The following is a 24376-nucleotide window of genomic DNA, read 5'->3' as shown; positions in this document are numbered from 1 at the left end:
TTTTCTGTATCCTCTTCCAGATTTTTTCTCTCTAGACATTCCTCTCTTGTCTTCATCCTTGTTCTATTCAAGCATTTTCGTACGATTTTTTGTGGGTATTTTCTTTTTATAAATCTCTCCATGGTCTGTTTGCTGTTTACTTCCCACTGATCTTGTTCACTGCATATCCGACGGACTCTCAGGAATTCCCCGTACGGTATGCTGTTTAACAATGTTTTTTGGTGGAAGCTAGTCGCTTCAAGCGTGGCATTGGTTGAGGTTGATTTTCTGTGCAATGTTGTGTGAATCTGGCGATCTTTAATATAGATTTCAGTGTCCAAAAAGATGATTCTTTCTTTACTCATGTTGTAAGTAAATTTCAAGTTTGTTACACTGTTGTTCAATATTTGAAAATATTCCTGGAATTCCGCTTCTGTTCCGTCCCAGATTATTAAAAGATCGTCGATGAACCTTTTCCAGCTCACAATTTTCTCCACTGATGTTTCATATTTTGAATTCCAAGCCATTTCTTGCTCCCACCATCCCATAGTGAGACATGCGTAGGAGGGACTAAAAGAAAATCCCATCGCTGTTCCGTTCCGTTGTTTGAAGATCTCTCCACCGAATGTAAAGAAGTTCTCCTCTAAACAGATTTTGATAATTTCCAGTAACATTTTGTTATGACTACTGAATTCCAGATTTCTTTCCTTTAAGAAAAAATTGCATGCATTTGTTCCCATGTCATTGTCAATATTGGTGTATAACCCAATTACATCCATTGAGATCAAATGATAAGACTCCTGCCAAGGTGTATCCAGTATTGTTCGCAATAAATCATTCGTATCCTGAATGTATGAGTTCAATTTTGCAACAAACGGTTGTAAGAAGTGATCTATATATTCCGCCATTGGTTCCAACAATGACCCCTTGGCGGATATTATTGGTCTTCCCTGGGGATTTTTTTGGTCTTTGTGTATCTTTGGCAAGAAGTATATGGTTGCCAATATGGGGTGTGTCACTCTCAGGAATTTCCTCTCTGTTTCATCAATAAGTCCTTCTGATGTCCATACACTTAGTTTTTCATCAATTTTGTTCTTAATTTCCACACATGGATTCTGTTTCAGTTTCACATAGTGATTGGTGTTTCTTAGTTGACGATGGGCTTCTATCATGTATGCACTTCGATCCATTATTATCACGTTTCCACCCTTGTCGGCGACTTTTATTTCTATCTTATCATCCTCAGATAAGTTTTTCAATGCCTTCCGTTCCTCCTTTGTTAGATTATCGTCATCAAAATTCCATTTTAGTTTGTAGATGTCTTGAATCACTGCTTCTTGGAATAAATCCACTTTATTTCCTGGACTCAATTGTGGGTAAAATCTTGATTTCGGTTTTTTTCCACTCAAACCTGCCCCACGTTGATTTACCACTTGTGATAAGGTGAATTCCTCCATTGGTCCTGGTTTGCCTTCCCCAAAAATACAACAGAAGAGGCAAAAGGAGCAAGCGGTGGAACAGAGAGAACAGGGGTGGAAACAAGAAACATGCGGCAGAGACGGAAATAATACTTGATGGAGAGATCTTCAAACAACGGAACGGAACAGCGATGGGATTTTCTTTTAGTCCCTCCTACGCATGTCTCACTATGGGATGGTGGGAGCAAGAAATGGCTTGGAATTCAAAATATGAAACATCAGTGGAGAAAATTGTGAGCTGGAAAAGGTTCATCGACGATCTTTTAATAATCTGGGACGGAACAGAAGCGGAATTCCAGGAATATTTTCAATTATTGAACAACAGTGTAACAAACTTGAAATTTACTTACAACATGAGTAAAGAAAGAATCATCTTTTTGGACACTGAAATCTATATTAAAGATCGCCAGATTCACACAACATTGCACAGAAAATCAACCTCAACCAATGCCACGCTTGAAGCGACTAGCTTCCACCAAAAAACATTGTTAAACAGCATACCGTACAGGGAATTCCTGAGAGTCCGTCGGATATGCAGTGAAGAAGATCAGTGGGAAGTAAACAGCAAACAGCCCATGGAGAGATTTATAAAAAGAAAATACCCACAAAAAATCGTACGAAAATGCTTGAATAGAACAAGGATGAAGACAAGAGAGGAATGTCTAGAGAGAAAAAATCTGGAAGAGGATACAGAAAAAGGAAAAATTCGTTTGATCATGGACTACTCCCAAGAAAGTGAAAAAATTGGGAAAATTCTAAGAAAAAATTGGAAACTGCTACAATTGGATGACACAGTGAAGGAAATTGTGGGTAATCATCCAACGATAACATACAGACGTGCCAAAAATTTAAAAGATCACTTGATTCACAGCCACTTTCAGAAGAAACAACAAGATGATTGGCTCAAAACCAAAGGGTTTGTGAAGTGCTACGGATGTAAGGTGTGCCAAATAGCCAAACCTACAAAAGAGCTGACCTTGGCAAACAAAAAGAAGTGGCAAATCAGACAGTGTATCACATGCAAAACTCCATTCACGGTGTATGTAGTTGAATGTCCATGCCCAATGAAGTATGTGGGCAGCACAACAGTAGAATTGAAAAACAGAATTCTGCAACATATGCGGGCAACAATCCACAAGGACCGGTCAAATGCCATAGCAAAACACATGGAACAATACCATCAGGCAGATTGGCAAAAATTAAAATTTTATGGCATACAAACAATTCCAAAAGGAGAACGTGGAGGTGATCGGGAGAGAAAACTGAGGCAAGCAGAATCGAGATTCATCATTAATCTGAGGAGCCTGCATCCAAATGGATTAAATCAATCGGAGGAACTATATGTGCACCTATGAAGCAGAAATAGTATAAAAGAATTCAAACATACTACTGTCCAGCAGTGGCCATAAACCCAAAATCAGCCTATTGGAAGGCATAAAAATAATAAACACGGCCTATTGGAAGGCAACATACACTGGACATACAAAGAACTGAGACAAAGATGTTTGGTTAATAACATCACTTTGAACACTATAAAGGTTGACTTTTTTTGTAAATAACAAGTTGTAAACTACAAGGACCAGAATCCTTGGAACAACATGTGACAGGAAATGAGAGTAAAGAAAAAAATGTAATCTTTAAAAAGTAAAGGGGTGGGGCAACCCTGTTGATCGTGAGCAAGGTGGAGAGACACCGAAACGCGTAGATCAGTTGCGCTATTGCCCTGTGATACTTAGTAATAAAAGAAGATTGCTGTTATAATCAAATCTGGCTGTGCGACCCGTTTTTCCTTTGATGAGGAAAAGTTTTTGGCATATATATATATATATATATATATGTGTATATATCTCCAAATACACCATTCACCAGCCACCGCTCCTCGTTGTTGCGGGTGCGTCCTCTGCGCGCGGTGAAACGCGCCAATTAATTCCAAAACTCCCGTCTCTTACTTCCAAAAGAAACTTTTCAAAAGAGTGCACTTCTGAGCCATATGGAGTTTTCAAAGCGAAAAATTATATTTTTATTTAAGCCGGTACAGCGAAAATTGACAAACGCGTTTCAGCGTTGCCGCCTTCGTCAGTGTCAATTAAAACTTTACTCAACAGTGTTTAAATAAAAAGTGCATTCATTTCATTGACCTAGAAAGTGTTCGTGCGAGTAACAAAAATCAAACATGGACTTATTTTCGTCGGCCATCTTAGAATGGTGTAATTATTTACATTTGAAAAGATCATATAATACATTATTTTACCAACATTATTTCATTGCATGTTGTATTTAACGCACCGTTATTCAACATTCTAATTTCATGTTTCCTATGCGCTAAATATTGAATTATGTGCTAACCATTATTAATAAAGTGCGCACAACAATATCAATTTTCAATTCATTGGCCGATTATTCATAATTGTGCCCTGAATGGGCCAACTTATATACAGCTGATCTCAAACATTTCAAAAAACAAATTCTGTAATCATAAGCATTATTTGTGAAATTGAACAGACGTTACTCTTTACAGTTGGTTCCAATGCATTTTATACAGAAAGGATTTTAGTCACTTCGTTTTTACCCAGAATGATCTATATTACGAGCTTTAACCTACATGAATCCACATTTCTTCCTCATTATTGAGTCCCTTTGGTACTTACGTTTGTAATTTAATAATATACCTGGACTCTAATGGGCGGAGTTTCTTTACATTGTCACCTCCTCTCTCTGACTTGGTAATCTGATCTAGACAGAAGAATTTGAGGAGGCTGCTGTTACTGTTATGTTTGTCCTCAAAGTGATGAGCTACAGGGTAGTTATGGTCCTTATTGTTTATTGCCCGCAGGTTTTCTAGGATTCTATTTTTAGTTGGTTTTATCGTGCTCCCCACGTATTTTCTATCACATGGGCAGGTCAGACAGTATAAGGTGTAGTCAGAATTACAATTCAAGAGTTTTGTAATGGGCACCTTTGCTTTTTACCCAGGAACATGATATTCTTTTACTTTATGGCTAAACCTGCAGGCCTTACATTTCATGCAAGGAAAAAATCCAGTCACAATTGAGGATTTTTTCTTTTTCTGTTGATAGTGACTGTTTACCAGATGATCCTTTAAGGAGTTGCCTCTCCTGTATGTAATTAGGGGATAGTCTGGTAACATGTTCCCTATCACGTTGTCAGATTTGGTAACCTTCCAGTTCTTATTGAGGATACTGTGGATTTCTCTGTGTAATTAGTTATTAGTCTCACATTCTGGTCTTCCTTTCTAACCTTGTCTGTTACTAGAAGACTCCTTTCTGTATTCTTACATTTTGCTTCTGCTCTTTGAATCAGACCTGTGCTATATCCTCTTTGCCGAAATCTCTTTTTCGCCTGAGATATTGCTATGTTGTAATCTGATGTGATGGAACAATTGCGTTTCATTCTAAGAAACTCGCCTACAGGAATGTTGCTTACAACTCTTTTTGGGTGACAGCTTCCTGCATGCAGGATGGTGTTGCCTGCTGTCACCTTCCTATGTAGTGCGGTTTGTATCCTGTTCTTATCAATATATATACTCTCAGGTCAAGGTAGATTACTTCCTTTCGGCTGATACAACCCGTGAATTTTAAGTTTCGCTCATTCTGATTCAGTGCCTCCACGAATTGCTCAGCTTCGCTCCTAGGACCGCGCCACAAGATGAAAAGATCATCAATGTATCGCGTCCAAAGAGCGATGTTTTCCATCCACCTCTCATTGGTACCCGCCCAGTCCACATGCTTCTCCCACCAGCCAACGAAAAGATTCGCATAGCTGGGGGCGAAGCACGTGCCCACTGCGGTCCCCTGTTTTTGTACATACAATTATCCTGCAAATATAAAGATGTTATTATACAAACAGAATTTCGCAAGTTCCAATAGCATTTAGTTATGTTTCCGAAATTTCAAAGGTCTTGTATCTAAAAAAGAATTTCATAGCAAAGAGTCCTTTCTCATGATCGATTGACGTGTATAGACTTGTTATGTCTAATGTTATTAAAAGCATATCTGATTCCCAAGTTATTCCTTCAATTAAGCACAAGAAGTCTTTGGTATCACGAAGATATGAATTTAAATCTTTCACCATGGGTTGGATGAAGTGATCAATGTAAATTGAGGTGTTTTCCAATAAACTGTTCTGAAACAATGGGTCTGCCTGGAGGCCACACTTTGCTTTTGTGTATTTTGGGCAGGTGATAGAATGTTGCTATTTCAGGATGTTCACATGTAAGAAAACATCGGTCTTCCTGGTCTAGTGTTCCCTCATCTCTCCATTTATTGATTAATGTTCAAAGTCTGAAATGCTTTCCAGAAATCTCTGTTTGTTGATTGGGAGATAGTGTTCCTTTTTATTCAACTGCGATAAAGCCTCATCTTCATACTGTGTTTTATTCAGAACCACCACGTTCCCTCCTTTATCACTCGGTTTAATGATTACAGAATCATCTTCCTTTAGTGTTTTTATTGGTTCCCATTGCTTTTTGGATAAATTCCTCTGTGATTTCTTAAATTTCTTTGTTTGTAATTGTTTCAAATCCTCTATGATTAGTTCTTGAAAAGTATCAATTGCATCATAGGGTGTTCTTGGAATTTTTTTTGAATTTTTCTTCAGATTGCTTTTGCACGTGCGTTGGCTAATGCTCGATTCTTCCAACCTTTGTGTGGTGTTCATTGCAAAAGATCCTTCTTCCCCAGTTATTTCATTGAGGAGTTGGATAGTTTCCAAATCTGATCCTCTCAATTCGTCAAACTGTTCTATTTGTTCTGACGATTTTTGATTTTGTCGTGGGTGGAGTACATGCAATTTCATTAATTTGCCCTTCCGGATGGATAGATAAAGATCAATTCTCATTTGTGTGTAATCGAAGTTCAGGGTTGGACAGAAGGTTAGACCCAATTTTAGGACACTTAACTCAGTCTCAGTTAGGACTTTATCTGATAAATTCACCACCGTTTGGGTCGTTTCGTTCATTTCTATTGACCCCCCCGTTTGCTGCGTGTCAATATAGGAGTTGATCTTCCTGCTACGGGTTTTCTTACTCCTCCTCGTTTTCCTCTTCCTTCTGGGGGGTGAGTGCGTGGTGCTGGTCGTTGTCGCAGACTTCCCATAAGCTCGTATTCCTGAAAAAAAGTGGTTTTCTGCTGGTCTTCATCTCTGTTGCTCCCAGATACTTGTTCCCCTTCAGATCCTTCTACTTCTGATTCATCAGTACTTGGCGGGGTACGTTTATCTTGTTAGCTCCGTTTTAGTTCCTTTCTTGGGACATCATATTTCTTTGCGAAAGTTAGAATTCTTCCATTCTCGTAGGCCTGCTCATCTCTAAGGAACTTAATTTGTTTTCTCGTTTTTATGATTGCCTCATATTCTACGAGACGTTTTTTCATTCCATCGCGTAATTCCTCACTTTTTTTCACGTCTTTTTCGTTGCTTATTTTTCTTTCAATTTCTTCGATTTACTCTTTTAATTTTGATCTATCAATCCACGCATATTTGATTAAGATTTTGAGCATGACCCCTGTTACTTCTGTGGTGTACTCTGCCCACTCTTTTAATAAATCAGGATTTGGCATTTCATACGATGGGACAGTGTAGATGCGGAGGCCTCTCGGGACTCTTCCAACATCTACATATTTTTGTAGACTCGTTGCTTCCCACCATTTGCGTATTTCTTTTTCATATGCTTTTTCTAGTGCAATATACAAACTTTTAAGCGTTGTTGGTACGCTTTTGTTGTCCTTTTCACCCGTTGTTGTCACGGTACTTGTTTTCTTGGAAAACAAGTTCTCAGCTGCTTGCTCCCTTTCTTGGTCTGAGAACATGCTAGTCGTAGCTGTAACTGGCAGTTATTCACTCGCTTCGAAGTGTCTTTGTCTGGCTCTACGCAACTTGCCGATTTTTAAAAATAATGGGAAAGTCACTCACTGTGATAATGCTACAGAGAAGCTATTTATACTGGCTTACAAACATGAGATACGGACTAGACTGGCCGCCATAATTGCGATTCCCGGGGGAGACAGAGTCCACGGGGCTTCAGCCGCACGCCCCTTCAGCAAACACAGGCATGAAAGGCCAGCCCAGATTTTAAATAGCAAGGTGGAGGCGGGAAGAGGACCAGCTGCGGCAGATCAAGCCGCACTGCACGCTGGTCCTCGCAGTCCCGCTGTGGGCCTCTGTGTAGTTTTTCCTCTGAAAGGCCGGGTCCTGCAGCGATGGGCAGATGGTAGCAGTACTCCCTCGGCGAGAAGCAGCACAAGCGGCACCGCGGAGCGGGGGCCGCGAGGAGTGGAGGCACAAGTTCCAAAAGCGATTCCCGGGGGAGACAGAGTCCACGGGACTTCAGCAGCACGCCCCTTCAGCAAACACAGGTATGAAAGGCCAGCCCAGATTTTAAATAGCAAGGTGGAGGCGGGAAGAGGACCAGCTGCGGCAGATCAAGCCGCACTACACCCTGGTCCTCGCAGTCCCGCTGTGGGCCTCTGTGTAGTTTTTCCTCTGAAAGGCCAGGTCCTGCAGCGATGGGCAGATGGTAGCAGTACTCCCTAGGCGAGAAGCAGCACGAGCGGCTCCCGCGGAGCGGGGGCCGCGAGGAGTGGAGGCACAAGTTCCAAAAGCGATTCCCGGGGGAGACAGAGTCCACGGGGCTTCAGCAGCACGCCCCTTCAGCAAACACAGGTATGAAAGGCCAGCCCAGATTTTAAATAGCAAGGTGGAGGCGGGAAGAGGGCCAGCTGCGGCAGATCAAGCCGCACTGCACGCTGGTCCTCGCAGTCCCGCTGTGGGCCTCTGTGTAGTTTTTCCTCTGAAAGGCCAGGTCCTGCAGCGATGGGCAGATGGTAGCAGTACTCCCACGGCGAGAAGCAGCACAAGCGGCACCTGCGGAGCGGGGGCCGCGAGGAGTGGAGGCACAAGCTCCAAAAGCTATTCCCGGGGGAGACAGAGTCCACGTGGCTTCAGCAGCACGCCCCTTCAGCAAACACAGGTATGAAAGGCCAGCCCAGATGTTAAATAGCAAGGTGGAGGCGGGAAGAGGACCAGCTGCGGCAGATCAAGCCGCACTGCACGCTGGTCCTCCCAGTCCCGCTGAGGGCCTCTGTGTAGTTTTTCCTCTGAAAGGCCAGGTCCTGCAGCGATGGGCAGATGGTAGCAGTACTCCCTCTGCGAGAAGCAGCACGAGCGGCTCCCGCGGAGCGGGGGCCGCGAGGAGTGGACGCACAAGTCCCAATAGCGATTCCCGGGAGAGACAGAGTCCACGGGGCTTCAGCAGCACGCCCCTTCAGCAAACACAGGTATGAAAGGCCAGCCCAGATTTTATATAGCAAGGTGGAGGCGGGAAGAGGACCAGCTGCGACAGATCAAGCCGCACTGCACGCTGGTCCTCGCAGTCCCGCTGTGGGCCTCTGTGTAGTTTTTCCTCCGAAAGGCCAGGTCCTGCATCGATGGGCAGATGGTAGCAGTACTCCCTCTGCGAGAAGCAGCACGAGCGGCTCCCGCGGAGCGGGGGCCGCGAGGAGTGGACGCACAAGTCCCAATAGCGATTCCCGGGAGAGACAGAGTCCACGGGGCTTCAGCAGCACGCCCCTTCAGCAAACACATGTTTAAGGAGAGAGCATATGCACTTTAGCACTGGTTAGCAGTGGTAAAGTGCGCAGTCCTAAGACCAGCAAAATCAAAGTCAGCAAAAACAGGAGGTCTGAAGGCAAAAAGTTAAGGGGAAACCACGCCAAAGATGCTAGGTCTAACATTTATAAATTGCAAAAGTGAATCTGCACTTGTATAAGTGTAACTTACACATGCAAATGGCCTAGTGAATTGTGTCATATATATTTATTGCCTCACGCTTTCATTGATTGGAGTTCCTGCTTGTACAGGATTATTGGTAATAGGAAATTGGTTAAAACAGACGTATTTCAAGCACTAACTACTTTTTAGAGGTTCTGAAGGTGAAGTTGGTGGTGTAGTCACAATTTAATGGATTTTCCCACTGGGAATGTCTGGATTTGCTTTGTGCCCTAACTGTGTAGTCAGGGGGCTTAAAGGTTACAAAAAGCCCTATCCTTTTTGTTAGCATTGGTGAACTAGACTGAATTTGACAATTAAGAAACCATGGGCAGTCTGTGACGTTTTAACTGTAAGATCAGCAATATAAACCCTAACTTTGTACAATACTAAGGAAATCGAATCAGTTGGTATGTGGATTGAGACCCCCAGGGCCGGCGCTAGGCATGGGCAGAGTGGGCAGCCGCCCAGGGCCTCGCGGCTGTGTAACTGTGAGGGGCCCCCCCATGGGCCCATCAACCTTTGAAATGGTGCCATTGTAAGAGTAACAGGTGGGGAGCCCCCTCCCTTGGGGTTTGCAGCCGTGGTGCAATGCGCAAGGCCCACGGCGGGGGCCCCCTCACTCCCCGGCTGCCATGGACTTTAAGTGCAATATGACACCCCATCCCTTTCAGATGCTGCAGTGCAGATTGGGCCCTGATCAGCCTAATCGCTGCATCTGCATAACAGCAGTTAGGGAGATGCTTGAGTTGGCGTGAGGTGTGAAGTGAGCCCTGCCCCTGCATGAAAGAAACGCAGAGCAACCTGCAGGGCTCACAACACAAAAACTTAGAGTGATCTCACATTACAAAAGGCGCTGCTTCTTCTATGGAAGAAATGGATAAAGGGCTTATTATTCTTTTCTTTTTGTGCAACTCTGTTTTTTTTTTCTCAAACAAGCATGTTCATCCAAAACAAACATAAAAGGAGTTGAACATAAATAACTCCAGTTATAAGCGCTTGGTGTTTTTTATTTTCATGCAATTTACATGAACCGAAGGAAGAATCAGCAATTCGCTCTTTAAAAGTTAAGTTGAGATGCTAACATTCAGTTAGGGGAAGCGATGGGGGCTGATCCCACATCCATCCTTATCACCCCAAGGGGAGTGCAATGAACCCTCCAAGATACACCCAAGTCATATAACCCCTCAGGCCACTCACCATTCATTGCTTTACGCATCTGAAAAGTAATATGAGAGCAGTTGTGTAACACAAAATGATGGGGTCCCGCACTGCAGAATGTGATAATGGGCCCCAGAGTCTCCCACATCTCACAGATATTCATTGGCCCTAGGCTGAATAGGAGGCCCCTGGAGGGATGGGGCCCTCAGAAGTGTTGTGGGACCATCTGTGCTGCAGGGGGCTGTATTGCGCCCAGGCACAAGACGTGAAGCAAGGTAAGAGGCCGGAGAGAAGAGTGGTGAATAGCAGGGTATGTAGGGGAGAGGTGGAAGCTTGAGAGGCAGAAACAGTGAATGGAGAGTAGAGGTGATAGAGATAAAACATGAAGGGGGAGATTTTCAAACCTTTTGTGCAGGTTTTGCGTCATAATAGTGACGTTAACCAGCGCACATTTTTTTTGCTGCTATTTTCTTTCCAGCGAAAACTTGTTTTGTGCTGGAAAGCACCCTCTAAGTAGTGCAAAGAAGCGCAAAGCACTGCTTTGCGTTACTTTGCACCGAGGGGGTGGTACATGGGCGTGCCCATGTAACCACCCATGCACTTTGACACAAAACCATATTTACAAAAATTTCTGAACATGGTTTTGCGACAAAAGTTAACGCCCCTTCAAAGGAGGCGCTAACAAGAGAAATGCTTTCATTTCTCCATGCTTTTACGACTTTGCATGTGCACTACTCTGCGCAGCACGTATGCAAAGTGGGAAAAGCGTAATATCGTACCCAGCATAGTATTTTGCACAAGAAGGGTACCCTTCTGTACAAAACCTATGCAACACACATGCACACACCCTAGCGCTCCAGCACTAAGGTGTGTGCATTGCACACAGAGCAGAAACGAGTGACGGTGCAAGAGAAAGGGGAGGAGAGAGCCAAGTGTTTGAAGATATGGTGCTCTCCTGCTCCCTGGCTGTCGCGCAGTGCAGCGCAGCCGCACGGGGGGGAGGGGAGGGGAGGCTGCGCTCCGTCACATGACTTTTTTCGGAATATCCCCAAAAGAGTTGAGCATGGAGGGGCGAGGTGGACATGAGGGACGCAGAACCCGTGAACAAAGTAGAAGAGAAAGATGAAAGGCAGTGCTTGGATAGGCGAGGTAGATATAAGAGAAGCAGAACCCTCAGGAAAACTTAAGTGTCATAGAGAGGGAATGGTGAGTGTTGGATATAAGAGGGCAAGACAACCAAGAGCAGGTAAGAGGCTAGGGTAGAGAGGTAGGGGAGAGGTAACTTTCAGAAAGGTAGAACCAGTGAGAGAAGGCTAGAGACTGCAGAGAGATGAGAGGTGAAGAGCTCAGCAGGTAGGTAGGAGGTGGGTGTAATAAAGCCAGAATTTGTGAGAAAGGTAAGAGACAGTAGTTAAGATGAAGTGAAGTGTAGAGCATGGAAGGGAGACATGGATTTATGAGACAAACAGTGAGACAAGGTAAGAGGTAAGGGGATCAAAGAGGAGAGGTGGATGCAAAGGGGACAGACCAGCAAAGAAATCTTAGGAGTCTGAAGGAAGAAATGAGAGAAGAATGGCAGTACATGGATGCGGTATGTAGATGTAAGAGAGGCAGAACAATCAAGAAAGTTTATACAGAGAAGAGAGAGGGAATGATGAGATGTGGATGTAGAAGGCCAGAATCGGTGAAAAAGGTAAGAGGCAGGGGGGGGTGAGGCATACAGCATGGAGGAGAAAGATGGATATAAGGACATAACGAGAAAGAGAAGCAACAAAGCTGGGGATAGCAGAGAGATTGATGTAAAAGGGGCAGAATCCATGAAATAAAGTTTGAGGAAGAGATGAAAATATGAATGAATAATGAATGGAAATAGGTGGTGTAAGAGGCAAAATCTGTGAGAAAAGATTAGAGTGTTCAAGAGGATGAAAATCGAGAGAAGATGGAAATGGGGCAGAGCCAGTGACAAAAGTTATAAGGCTGGGGGAGAGATGAGCAGTGAAGATAGCGTAGTAGAGTTTGATGGAAGAGTGGCAGAATCAGCAAGAGGAGAGAGGAAGGAAGTAAGGGGAGAGTTGTATGTAATGAAGTAGGAGCAGAAAGAAAAGATAAAAGGAAAGGGAAGAAGTTAAAGGCATGGCTGAATTTAGGATGGCATAACCAGCAAAGAAGATAAAGACTGGGTAGAGAGTTGGGATGTGAAGAGTAGGACAGAGAAGAGAGATGTGGATTTAAGAGGGGAGGAATCAGCAAGTGAATATCAGAGGCAAGGTGGAAAGATGAGAGGTAAAGAGTAGAGCATGGAGGTGTTAGGGTCAAGATGGATGTAAGAGTGGCAGAACCAAAGAGTAAAGGTAAAAGGCTTGGGCATTGGGGAAAGATAATACGTTAAAAGGAGAGCATGCAGAATGAGGTGGATGTAAGAGGGGCTGAACCAGCAAGAGAAGAAAGTAGGCTGAGCAAGAGGTGAGGTAAAAAGTAAAGCACAGAGGAGAGAGGTGAATGTAAGTGGGCAGATCCAGCAAAAAAAAGTAGGAGGCTGGAGGAGAGGTAAAATTGTCTTTGAACTAGAATGTGCTGCTAAGTACATTGAGCCTTCTGCCAAAGTTTTCAATTACCTGCCTCTTTATTTTCCAAGTGCCATCTCATCCTCTTATTTGTGCTTTCTGTTTACTGGAGCATTTTCAGGTCGCTCACCCGAACCATCATGGATCCCTTTATGTTGATGTCCATGCCTGCTAAAACCAAATGCCTTAACCTTGAACTTCATTGGTGCAACTGGAGTATCAGGGAGCCACCTGAAGATCCACTGTATAGCTATGGGACAGTCTGTCTTAGAATTTTATTCATGCACTAATCTGGAAACATTGGTTTTGGAGAGATAGAGGCATAGCTTTTAAACCCCGTTTGACGTGTTGCATTTCCACATAATACAGCTTTAAAATATTTGCACTTATTTTATTAGGGCTATTATTTGTATTTGTAGCCATTTCAGTGATGTACACATTAGAGAGGTAGCTTCTTGCAAAGCTACTTCAACAGTGCCAAAAAATGATTAGTAAGTGGACACTTCTTATGATGTCACTTGCTGTGATACTACATTTTATGCAAATTAGAGGGGCCTCACATGTTCCTATCCTGCCCGGGGCCCCACGAATCCTAGGACCGGCCCTGGAGACCCCTGTCCCCTCTACTGGATGATCATTTCTCTCAGTAGTCTGGTTGTGCACCCATGGGGTAGATGATAGGACTTTGTCTTCCGGCGCTGGGGCCGAATGATTTTCCCATGTTAGGTGTTTTCATTAAAATGTTTGATTTTTTTCTTTTTTACACTGAAATTCATGCGATGTGGTAGAGTGAAGCCACACGAAATGTGATTATGTACTTTGTTGCATGGCGCATAATTGCAGTTATGATGCACCATAATGTGTTAGTACAGCTTTATTGACGGAAGGTGCAGATGCTATGGCTGACAGGATATGTTGACAGCTAATATTGTTGTTGTTTATGTTCATTGATGTGATTATGCCGCTATACTATTGATTTTTTATCCTGACTTTATGGTAACCTACTGGCTCTGCATAATGCTATCGACGTTGTTATATTGTTTGTTTATATTTATAAAGAACTAAAACCTTTAACCGCTTAACCGCGGTGCGAATTCCACTGCAGTGCAGTGGTTTAAAAGAGTGGGCGGGGCTGTGTCGGCCAAACGACGTGCGCAACACTACCGAGGTAGTGCTCACAGCGGCCGTTGGCCGACGCGCGCAGTGAAAGGGCTAACAAACAGATAAAGCAAAAAAAAACTAAGGAAATCGAATCAGACACCCCATGTACTCAAACAAGGTATAACCTCATGACAGCACTGGATTATTAGGAAGGGTGTAAATTGTTTAAAAGAGAAGGGCTCCGTTCACACTACGTAAAGTAATGAATTAAAGTAGGGTAGAACAAGGATATAATGCTTCCTGCATAACTGATACTGCAGATTGGGGCACTCCTTAGCTATAGGAAGTACATGGACATGTAAACATCACCCCTTCTCGGGAGAATGCAGCCTCCCTCTAAGCCTAGCTCCAGTTTCAGTCAAAGAAAAGGACATAGGGCCTGATTACGAGTTTGGCGGGCCATCAGACCACCGAACCCATTCTGGCGGACTGGCAGTCTACCCACTGCATTAAGAATATGGTGGTGGGACCGCCACAGGCTCACCGCAACCACTGGGGATCATGGATCCCGCAGTGGTGGCGTGGGGGGAGAGGCCCTAAGATACTGGGGGTGCCACTGCAGCACTGCAGAGCATATTAGAAGTTTCCTCACCACCAGAGGTGGTGAGGCTGCCATTAAAACTGTGGCAATGAGGAAACAAAGGGGGCCCTACAGCGTCCCGTTACCTCAGGGTTAATGTGCGCCTGCAGAGGGGCACATGTTGTGCCCCCTTGTGTGCAGTTACCCCCTTTCCTGCATGGCATGGCATGCAGGAACGGGCTGTGGCACTCCCATTGCGGTGCCTTTTTAATAGGCACCGCTGTAGGAACGCCAAAGGACCACCCACCAGAGCACAAGGTAACTCATAATCAGGCAGGCGACTGGCAGTCGAGTTTGGCTGTCTTGGAGTGGGACGCTGGCATGGCGGCTTGCTCCAAGATCACCAAACTCGTAATCTTGCCCTTAACTTCTTATATGGAACTGCCCATTTCTCCAAAAATCCATTCATATCACGTTCCGACATACATGCACATTCCGTTTACATGCAGGTTTCAACTTCAATATAAAATGTGGTGAATTTGAATTTCGCTTAGGAGAAATTGTTGATAAAAATGTAATTTTTGTGAAATAAAGTTTATTCATTGTAGTTTCTTTTCTTAAACAAGAGGCATACACAAAGAAATGCATTGGGTTTAAGAATTGAACTCAGTGCAAACACCATGGGGCTTACCCCATGTGAAAGGACGCATTGCGGGAGTTGCATCACTTTTGTGACACACTCCAGCAATGTGTCACTTTTGCATTTACAGATACGTCAGAAATACTGACGTATCTGTAACTCCTTGCGACATGATGCATCATACATTAAATATGACGCATCAGGTATGTCGCAAGGAGGGCGCACTGAGAAGTGACGCATCGCTGCTTTCACGCAGCGATGCGTCATTATTCATAAATGAGGCCCCATGTGTATTGGCGGCATTCAGACTTCCAAAATGAGCGGCTATGACGTCAGTTCCAGAGTGGTAACTGCAAACACAACAATGATGGACAGAATGTGGATCAATGTCACACATTCACCCCAGTCCAAAGATCTGGGCCCAAATCCATCGTTTTTCCACTCCACACCACCCTGGGTTAGACAATGGCGATATGCAAATCAGCGCTGACCCTGTGCCCCATGGGAACAGTCCAGTCCGAACTACAAAAGCCATGTCCTTCCCAGAACAGAAACAAGCATCCGAGGACCGGCCCGGTTTCGAGGTAACACCTCTCATCAGCCCGGCTAGCTTGATTCCAGTGGTGTGGAGTGCCTGGGACTCACGTCTGAGCATCCCCAGTACACTTAGAGCGGTAACTGCAAACACAACAATGATGGACAGAATGTGGATCAATGTCACACATTCACCCCAGTCCAAAGATCTGGGCCCAAATCCATCGTTTTTCCACTCCACACCACCCTGGGTTAGACGACAATGGCGATATGCAAATCAGCGCTGACCCTGTGCCCCATGGGAACAGTCCAGTCCGAACTACAAAAGCCATGTCCTTCCCAGAACAGAAACAAGCATCCGAGGACCGGCCCGGTTTCGAGGTAACACCTCTCATCAGCCCGGCTAGCTTGATTCCAGTGGTGTGGAGTGCCTGGGACTCACGTCTGAGCATCCCCAGTACACTTAGAGCGGTAACTGCAAACACAACAATGATGGACAGAATGTGGATCAATGTCACACATTCACCCCAGTCCAAAGATCTGGGCCCAAATCCATCGTTTTTCCACTCCACACCACCCTGGGTTAGACAATGGCGATATGCAAATCAGCGCTGACCCTGTGCCCCATGGGAACAGTCCAGTCCGAACTACAAAAGCCATGTCCTTCCCAGAACAGAAACAAGCATCCGAGGACCGGCCCGGTTTCGAGGTAATACCTCTCATCAGCCCGGCTAGCTTGATTCCAGTGGTGTGGAGTGCCTGGGACTCACGTCTGAGCATCCCCAGTACACTTAGAGCGGTAACTGCAAACACAACAATGATGGACAGAATGTGGATCAATGTCACACATTCACCCCATTCCAAAGATCTGGGCCCAAATCCATCGTTTTTCCACTCCACACCACCCTGGGTTAGACAATGGCGATATGCAAATCAGCGCTGACCCTGTGCCCCATGGGAACAGTCCAGTCCGAACTACAAAAGCCATGTCCTTCCCAGAACAGAAACAAGCATCCGAGGACCGGCCCGGTTTCGAGGTAACACCTCTCATCAGCCCGGCTAGCTTGATTCCAGTGGTGTGGAGTGCCTGGGACTCACGTCTGAGCATCCCCAGTACACTTAGAGCGGTAACTGCAAACACAACAATGATGAACAGAATGTGGATCAATGTCACACATTCACCCCAGTCCAAAGATCTGGGCCCAAATCCATCGTTTTTGCACTCCACACCACCCTGGGTTAGACAATGGCGATATGCAAATCAGCGCTGACCCTGTGCCCCATGGGAACAGTCCAGTCCGAACTACAAAAGCCATGTCCTTCCCAGAACAGAAACAAGCATCCGAGGACCGGCCCGGTTTCGAGGTAACACCTCTCATCAGCCCGGCTAGCTTGATTCCAGTGGTGTGGAGTGCCTGGGACTCACGTCTGGTTCGGACTGGACTGTTCCCATGGGGCACAGGGTCAGAGCTGATTTGCATATAGCCAGTGTCTAACCCAGGGTGATGTGGAGAGCAAAAAAACGATGGATTTAGGCCCAGATCCGTGTACTGGGGTGAATGTATGACATTGTTCTACATTCTGTCCATCAACTGTGTTTTTTGCAATTTTCACCCCGAGTGGGCTGGGGATGCTCAGACGTGAGTCCCAGGCTCTCCACATCACTGGAGTCAAGCTATCCAGGCTGAATGAAGGCTGATAGCCAGAAACCGGTCCTTGGATGCTTGATTCCGGTCTGGGAAAGACATGGCTTGGTAGTTCGGACTGGACTGTTCCCATGGGGCACAGGGTCAGAGCTGATTTGCATATAGCCAGTGTCTAACCCAGGGTGATGTGGAGTGCAAAAAAACGATGGATTTAGGCCCAGATCCTTGTACTGGGGTGAATGTATGACATTGTTCTACATTCTGTCCATCAACTGTGTTTTTTGCAATTTTCACCCCGAGTGGGCTGGGGATGCTCAGACGTGAGTCCCAGGCTCTCCACATCACTGGAGTCAAGCTATCCAGGCTGAATGAAGGCTGATAGCCAGAAACCGGTCCTTGGATGCTTGATTCCGGTCTGGGAAAGACATGGCTTGGTAGTTCGGACTGGACTGTTCCCATGGGGCACAGGGTCAGAGCTGATTTGCATATAGCCAGTGTCTAACCCAGGGTGATGTGGAGTGCAAAAAAACGATGGATTTAGGCCCAGCTCCTTGTACTGGGGTGAATGTATGACATTGTTCTACATTCTGTCCATCAACTGTGTTTTTTGCAATTTTCACCCCGAGTGGGCTGGGGATGCTCAGACGTGAGTCCCAGGCTCTCCACATCACTGGAGTCAAGCTATCCAGGCTGAATGAAGGCTGATAGCCAGAAACCGGTCCTTGGATGCTTGATTCCGGTCTGGGAAAGACATGGCTTGGTAGTTCGGACTGGACTGTTCCCATGGGGCACAGGGTCAGAGCTGATTTGCATATAGCCAGTGTCTAACCCAGGGTGATGTGAAGTGCAAAGAAACGATGGATTTAGGCCCAGATCCTTGTACTGGGGTGAATGTATGACATTGTTCTACATTCTGTCCATCAACTGTGTTTTTTGCAATTTTCACCCCGAGTGGGCTGGGGATGCTCAGACGTGAGTCCCAGGCTCTCCACATCACCGGAGTCAAGCTATCCAGGCTGAATGAAGGCTGATAGCCAGAAACCGGTCCTTGGATGCTTGATTCCGGTCTGAGAAAGACATGGCTTGGTAGTTCGGACTGGACTGTTCCCATGGGGCACAGGGTCAGAGCTGATTTGCATATAGCCAGTGTCTAACCCAGGGTGATGTGGAGTGCAAAAAAACGATGGATTCAGGCCCAGATCCTTGTACTGGGGTGAATGTATGACATTGTTCTACATTCTGTCCATCAACTGTGTTTTTTGCAATTTTCACCCCGAGTGGGCTGGGGATGCTCAGACGGGAGTCCCAGGCTCTCCACATCACCGGAGTCAAGCTATCCAGGCTGAATGAAGGCTGATAGCCAGAAACCGGTCCTTGGATGCTTGATTCCGGTCTGGGAAAGACATGGCTTGGTAGTTCGAACTGGACTGTTCCCATGGGGCACTGGGTCAGAGCTGATTTGCATATAGCCAGTGTCTAACCCAGGGTGATGTGGAGTGCAAAAAAACGATGGATTTAGGCCCAGATCCTTGTACTGGTGTGAATGTATGACATTGTTCTACATTCTGTCCATCAACTGTGTTTTTTGCAATTTTCACCCCGAGTGGGCTGGGGATGCTTAGACGTGAGTCCCAGGCTCTCCACATCACTGGAGTCAAGCTATCCAGGCTGAATGAAGGCTGATAGCCAGAAACCGGTCCTTGGATGCTTGATTCCGGTCTGGGAAAGACATGGCTTGGTAGTTCGGACTGGACTGTTCCCATGGGGCACAGGGTCAGAGCTGATTTGCATATAGCCAGTGTCTAACCCAGGGTGATGTGGAGTGCAAAAAAACGATGGATTTAGGCCCAGATCCTTGTACTGGGGTGAATGTATGACATTGTTCTACATTCTGTCCAACTGTGTTTTTTGCAATTTTCACCCCGAGTGGGCTGGGGATGCTCAGACGTGAGTCCCAGGCTCTCCACATCACTGGAGTCAAGCTATCCAGGCTGAATGAAGGCTGATAGCCAGAAACCGGTCCTTGGATGCTTGATTCCGGTCTGGGAAAGACATGGCTTGGTAGTTCGAACTGGACTGTTCCCATGGGGCACAGGGTCAGAGCTGATTTGCATATAGCCAGTGTCTAACCCAGGGTGATGTGGAGTGCAAAAAAACGATGGATTTAGGCCCAGATCCTTGTACTGGGGTGAATGTATGACATTGTTCTACATTCTGTCCATCAACTGTGTTTTTTGCAATTTTCACCCCGAGTGGGCTGGGGATGCTCAGACGTGAGTCCCAGGCTCTCCACATCACTGGAGTCAAGCTATCCAGGCTGAATGAAGGCTGATAGCCAGAAACCGGTCCTTGGATGCTTGATTCCGGTCTGGGAAAGACATGGCTTGGTAGTTCGGACTGGACTGTTCCCATGGGGCACAGGGTCAGAGCTGATTTGCATATAGCCAGTGTCTAACCCAGGGTGATGTGGAGTGCAAAAAACGATGGATTCAGGCCCAGATCCTTGTACTGGGGTGAATGTATGACATTGTTCTACATTCTGTCCATCAACTGTGTTTTTTGCAATTTTCACCCCGAGTGGGCTGGGGATGCTCAGACGTGAGTCCCAGGCTCTCCACATCACTGGAGTCAAGCTATCCAGGCTGAATGAAGGCTGATAGCCAGAAACCGGTCCTTGGATGCTTGATTCCGGTCTGGGAAAGACATGGCTTGGTAGTTCGGACTGGACTGTTCCCATGGGGCACAGGGTCAGAGCTGATTTGCATATAGCCAGTGTCTAACCCAGGGTGATGTGGAGTGCAAAAAAACGATGGATTTAGGCCCAGATCCTTGTACTGGGGTGAATGTATGACATTGTTCTACATTCTGTCCATCAACTGTGTTTTTTGCAATTTTCACCCCGAGTGGGCTGGGGATGCTCAGACGTGAGTCCCAGGCTCTCCACATCACTGGAGTCAAGCTATCCAGGCTGAATGAAGGCTGATAGCCAGAAACCGGTCCTTGGATGCTTGATTCCGGTCTGGGAAAGACATGGCTTGGTAGTTCGGACTGGACTGTTCCCATGGGGCACAGGGTCAGAGCTGATTTGCATATAGCCAGTGTCTAACCCAGGGTGATGTGGAGTGCAAAAAAACGATGGATTTAGGCCCAGATCCTTGTACTGGGGTGAATGTATGACATTCTTCTACATTCTGTCCATCAACTGTGTTTTTTGCAATTTTCACCCCGAGTGGGCTGGGGATGCTCAGACGTGAGTCCCAGGCTCTCCACATCACTGGAGTCAAGCTATCCAGGCTGAATGAAGGCTGATAGCCAGAAACCGGTCCTTGGATGCTTGATTCCGGTCTGGGAAAGACATGGCTTGGTAGTTCGGACTGGACTGTTCCCATGGGGCACAGGGTCAGAGCTGATTTGCATATAGCCAGTGTCTAACCCAGGGTGATGTGGAGTGCAAACAAAATGATGGATTTAGGCCCAGATCCTTGTACTGGGGTGAATGTATGACATTGTTCTACATTCTGCCCATCAACTGTGTTTTTTGCAATTTTCACCCCGAGTGGGCTGGGGATGCTCAGACGTGAGTCCCAGGCTCTCCACATCACTGGAGTCAAGCTACCCAGGCTGAATGAAGGCTGATAGCCAGAAACCGGTCCTTGGATGCTTGATTCTGGTCTGGGAAAGACATGGCTTGGTAGTTCGGACTGGACTGTTCCCATGGGGCACAGGGTCAGAGCTGATTTGCATATAGCCAGTGTCTAACCCAGGGTGATGTGGAGTGCAAAAAAACGATGGATTTAGGCCCAGATCCTTGTACTGGGGTGAATGTATGACATTGTTCTACATTCTGTCCATAAACTGTGTTTTTTGCAATTGTCAGTTCCAGAGTAGCACTGCATCTGCACATCCGTAGTATGACAGAGATGGCTTTATCTGGTCTTAATGCAATACTGCAGCCTACCTTTCTGGTATAATACTGTTATACTGCAATTAGCTGATGTTGTGCACAGCCTCATTTTACAACAGGACTATAACCAGCATGCAAGAAAAGTAACATGCACTACTTCTATAATGTAAAGTGTGGCCTGTGATGGAACAACTCCAGAGCTTTTTACTGATAAGCCAAAATAAGCCATCCAGCATCCTCCATCTCCCATTGTGGTGTTTTCCTTTAGCTTGGTCTGGAGTTAAGAGAAAAGATCCACTGTAGGTAAAGTGAGGGCAAGCAAACTTTTCAGTGGTACATAAATAAAGATGTAAACCTACCACTCCATTCTGGAAAGCCTGAGCCATCCTGTGTTGAAAGTTTGCACGTTTCAACTGCAGCATGATGAAAAATGCAAAGAGTACCGTTAAGCATGTCATGCCGGCAGAACCCAATATGGCGATGAGCAGCAGGTTATTTTCGCCCACTTCATTCACAGCTGGAAAGGGAGAGGAGAAGACATGTGTGTAAAGCAGTGAGCAGTTTTAGCACCAAGTTTCATAAGTAAATGTTGTTGTGCGCAATTAATCATTTCACTAAGTTATTAATTAAATGTAAAATATTCATGGTGGAATCATTCAGGATACAGATTCTCTTGTATCAATCAATCAATCAATCAATCCAATCTTTTATTTCGCTGACAGCCATAAAAAGCTACAAACATAACATTCGATATCAATAAAAACATCATGCAGGTTTCTTTTTCACAGTAGATAAAAAAACTGTAATACATTAAAATTGATAATTATTAAATAATACAGTTCTTGCCACTGCTATATGTAAATTATACTTTTCCTAAAACGTACTAAATAGTCCTATTACGCAAGTATCCTTCATAGAGATAAAAATTCATATGTAAGTATGAGATTTCATAGATGAAACATATAAATAGCATAATCCCCAATATCTATAATAAGGGTATAAAAAGAGGGGAGAAAGTAAGACACTTAATAGGCCTTCTTAGACTTTTTCTACAGGCTGTCTATCAGAGTGAAAATGATCTAAAACCTTCTTTCTCTGGTTCCAGGCACAGAGCAAGTAGCGCAAGACTGCCAAGGCTAATAATTCCCTGGTGTTGCTCTTGAGAAGCCTCACTGCTTCCCTACAGTGTCTCACTCCCATAGATTTGAGTGCCTCTAGCAACCATTTCTCATGTGCATTTCTGTATTGGGGACAGAAAAGTATAAAGTGCTCTACCGATTCCACAATTTTAGTGCAATTTGGGCAAAACTTGGATTTTAAAAGTGCCTTATCCCATTTTGCGGTATGGGTACTCAAAGGCAGGACACCACACCTAAATTGCACATATAAACATTTGGAAGGGTAGGGGTGCATTCTGCCCATATAAGGCTTGAGGCTGGGTACACATTTGTGGTTGAGGAACTGGCCAGTTAGACTATTATCCTGATGTACATCCCATGTTTGCAGCAAACTTGCCTCCCAGAACTGATTTTTTTACATCCTGTGTATCACTTTTAATGATCAGTTCCGGGGTGGTCCATAAATTAACCATACCTGTTCTGTGTGATATGTCTTATAGAGCCTTCAGCCAGGGTGTACTCTGGTCCCTGTCAAGAGCCAAATGCTCTTTTACACAGTCCCTATAAGTTACTAATTCATTGGTGGACCAAAGTCTAATCCAGTACAAAAAAGGTTGGACTAGAGTCATTAGGTGTATTGGATTAAGGGCTAGGTCAAGTCTCAATGGGGTAATAGGGGAACATGGGGGAAGTTTAAAAAGGCCCCTTATAAACTAATTTTCTATCTTTGTCAGTGTCTCAGCTAAGGCCTAACTCCAAATCTCAGCTCCATAAATCGCAGATGCTACAGCTGATGCTCTATATACAGTAATGACCGGTGACTGAGCACCTCCCGAGGCATCCCTGTATTTTCTCCCTATAGCTGAGGTTTTCATTTGGAGGATAGCTTTACTTTTTCTTTCCTGAGGGCCCCAAGTCTGGCTGTCACTTAAACTGACTCCCAGGTAATCAAAGTACGAGACTTTCTCAAGGGGGACCCTCTTCTGTGGACACATTTCCTTTATATGGTCTGTGAGGATTAATGGTCATAACTTTGGACTTGGTGGAGTTTAATTCTAGACCTCTTTCTTCACAGAAGGAGACAAAAGCCTTTAGTTCTGCTTGCAACCCCACTGCTGTTTGTGAGATTAGTAGGGTGTCGTCTGCAAACATCAAACATCAAAGTAAGAGTAAGCACACCTGCTATTTGGGGGTATCATATTTACAGTCCATTTGTCTGTTTTCTGCTCCATTAATGTATAGTCTAAAAAGGTTAGGGGCAAGGATGCACCCTTGTCTTACCCATTGCTTGATCTCAATCCTTTCCATCAAGTCCCCTGCATTAGTCCAGCTGACCTTTGCATATGTATTTGCATGTAGGACTTTCAGTAGCCTTAACAGTTCTGAGGGTATGCCATACCCATCCAGAACGTCCCCTTGGAACCAGGTCAAAGGCCACCCTCAGATCGATGAAAGCGAAATATAGATGGTCATGCATCAAGGTGACTTATTTCCAAGTTATCACCTTGAAGCGGAGGACCAGGTCCAGTGTGCTGATCTTTGGTCTAAGCCCTGCTTGCACCTCTTCTAGGATATTATTCTGGTCTATCCAACAGCACCTGCCTGCAGAACATTTTCTGTGTGTTATCCAGCAGGCTAATAGGTCTCCTGTGTCATTTAAATCTATCATTGGATGGTCCATTAGACACAATTATGCCGAAAGGGTTCAATGACTATTAAGATTTAAGTTGTTTCATCTAATGTTTGGAAAATAAGGGTTAATAGTGACTCTTTTTGTAATCTTAGTTGATTTTGTGAATCTATTAAGAAAATGCATAGAGAGCTTGGAAGGAAGTTAAAAATATTTCATAAACTAAATGGTTCAAAATAATCAACTGGGCTATTACAGT

General features: G+C 45.0%; 1 protein-coding gene across 1 annotated transcript in view; it reads right to left on the bottom strand.

Annotated features, from left to right (window-relative positions):
- Positions 1-24376, bottom strand: part of TEK (TEK receptor tyrosine kinase) — a 668093-nt gene that overhangs the window by 150403 nt on the left and 493314 nt on the right. Inside the window, exon 14 of the mRNA XM_078676713.1 lies at positions 21729-21886. Within this exon, the coding sequence (XP_078532839.1) occupies positions 21729-21886 (158 nt within the window). The remainder of the gene's footprint in view (positions 1-21728; positions 21887-24376) is intronic.

This window comes from Lissotriton helveticus, chromosome 2_1 (assembly GCF_964261635.1).
Source record: "Lissotriton helveticus chromosome 2_1, aLisHel1.1, whole genome shotgun sequence".
NCBI lineage: Eukaryota > Metazoa > Chordata > Amphibia > Caudata > Salamandridae > Lissotriton > Lissotriton helveticus.
This window is presented reverse-complemented; position numbering and strand designations above follow the sequence as displayed.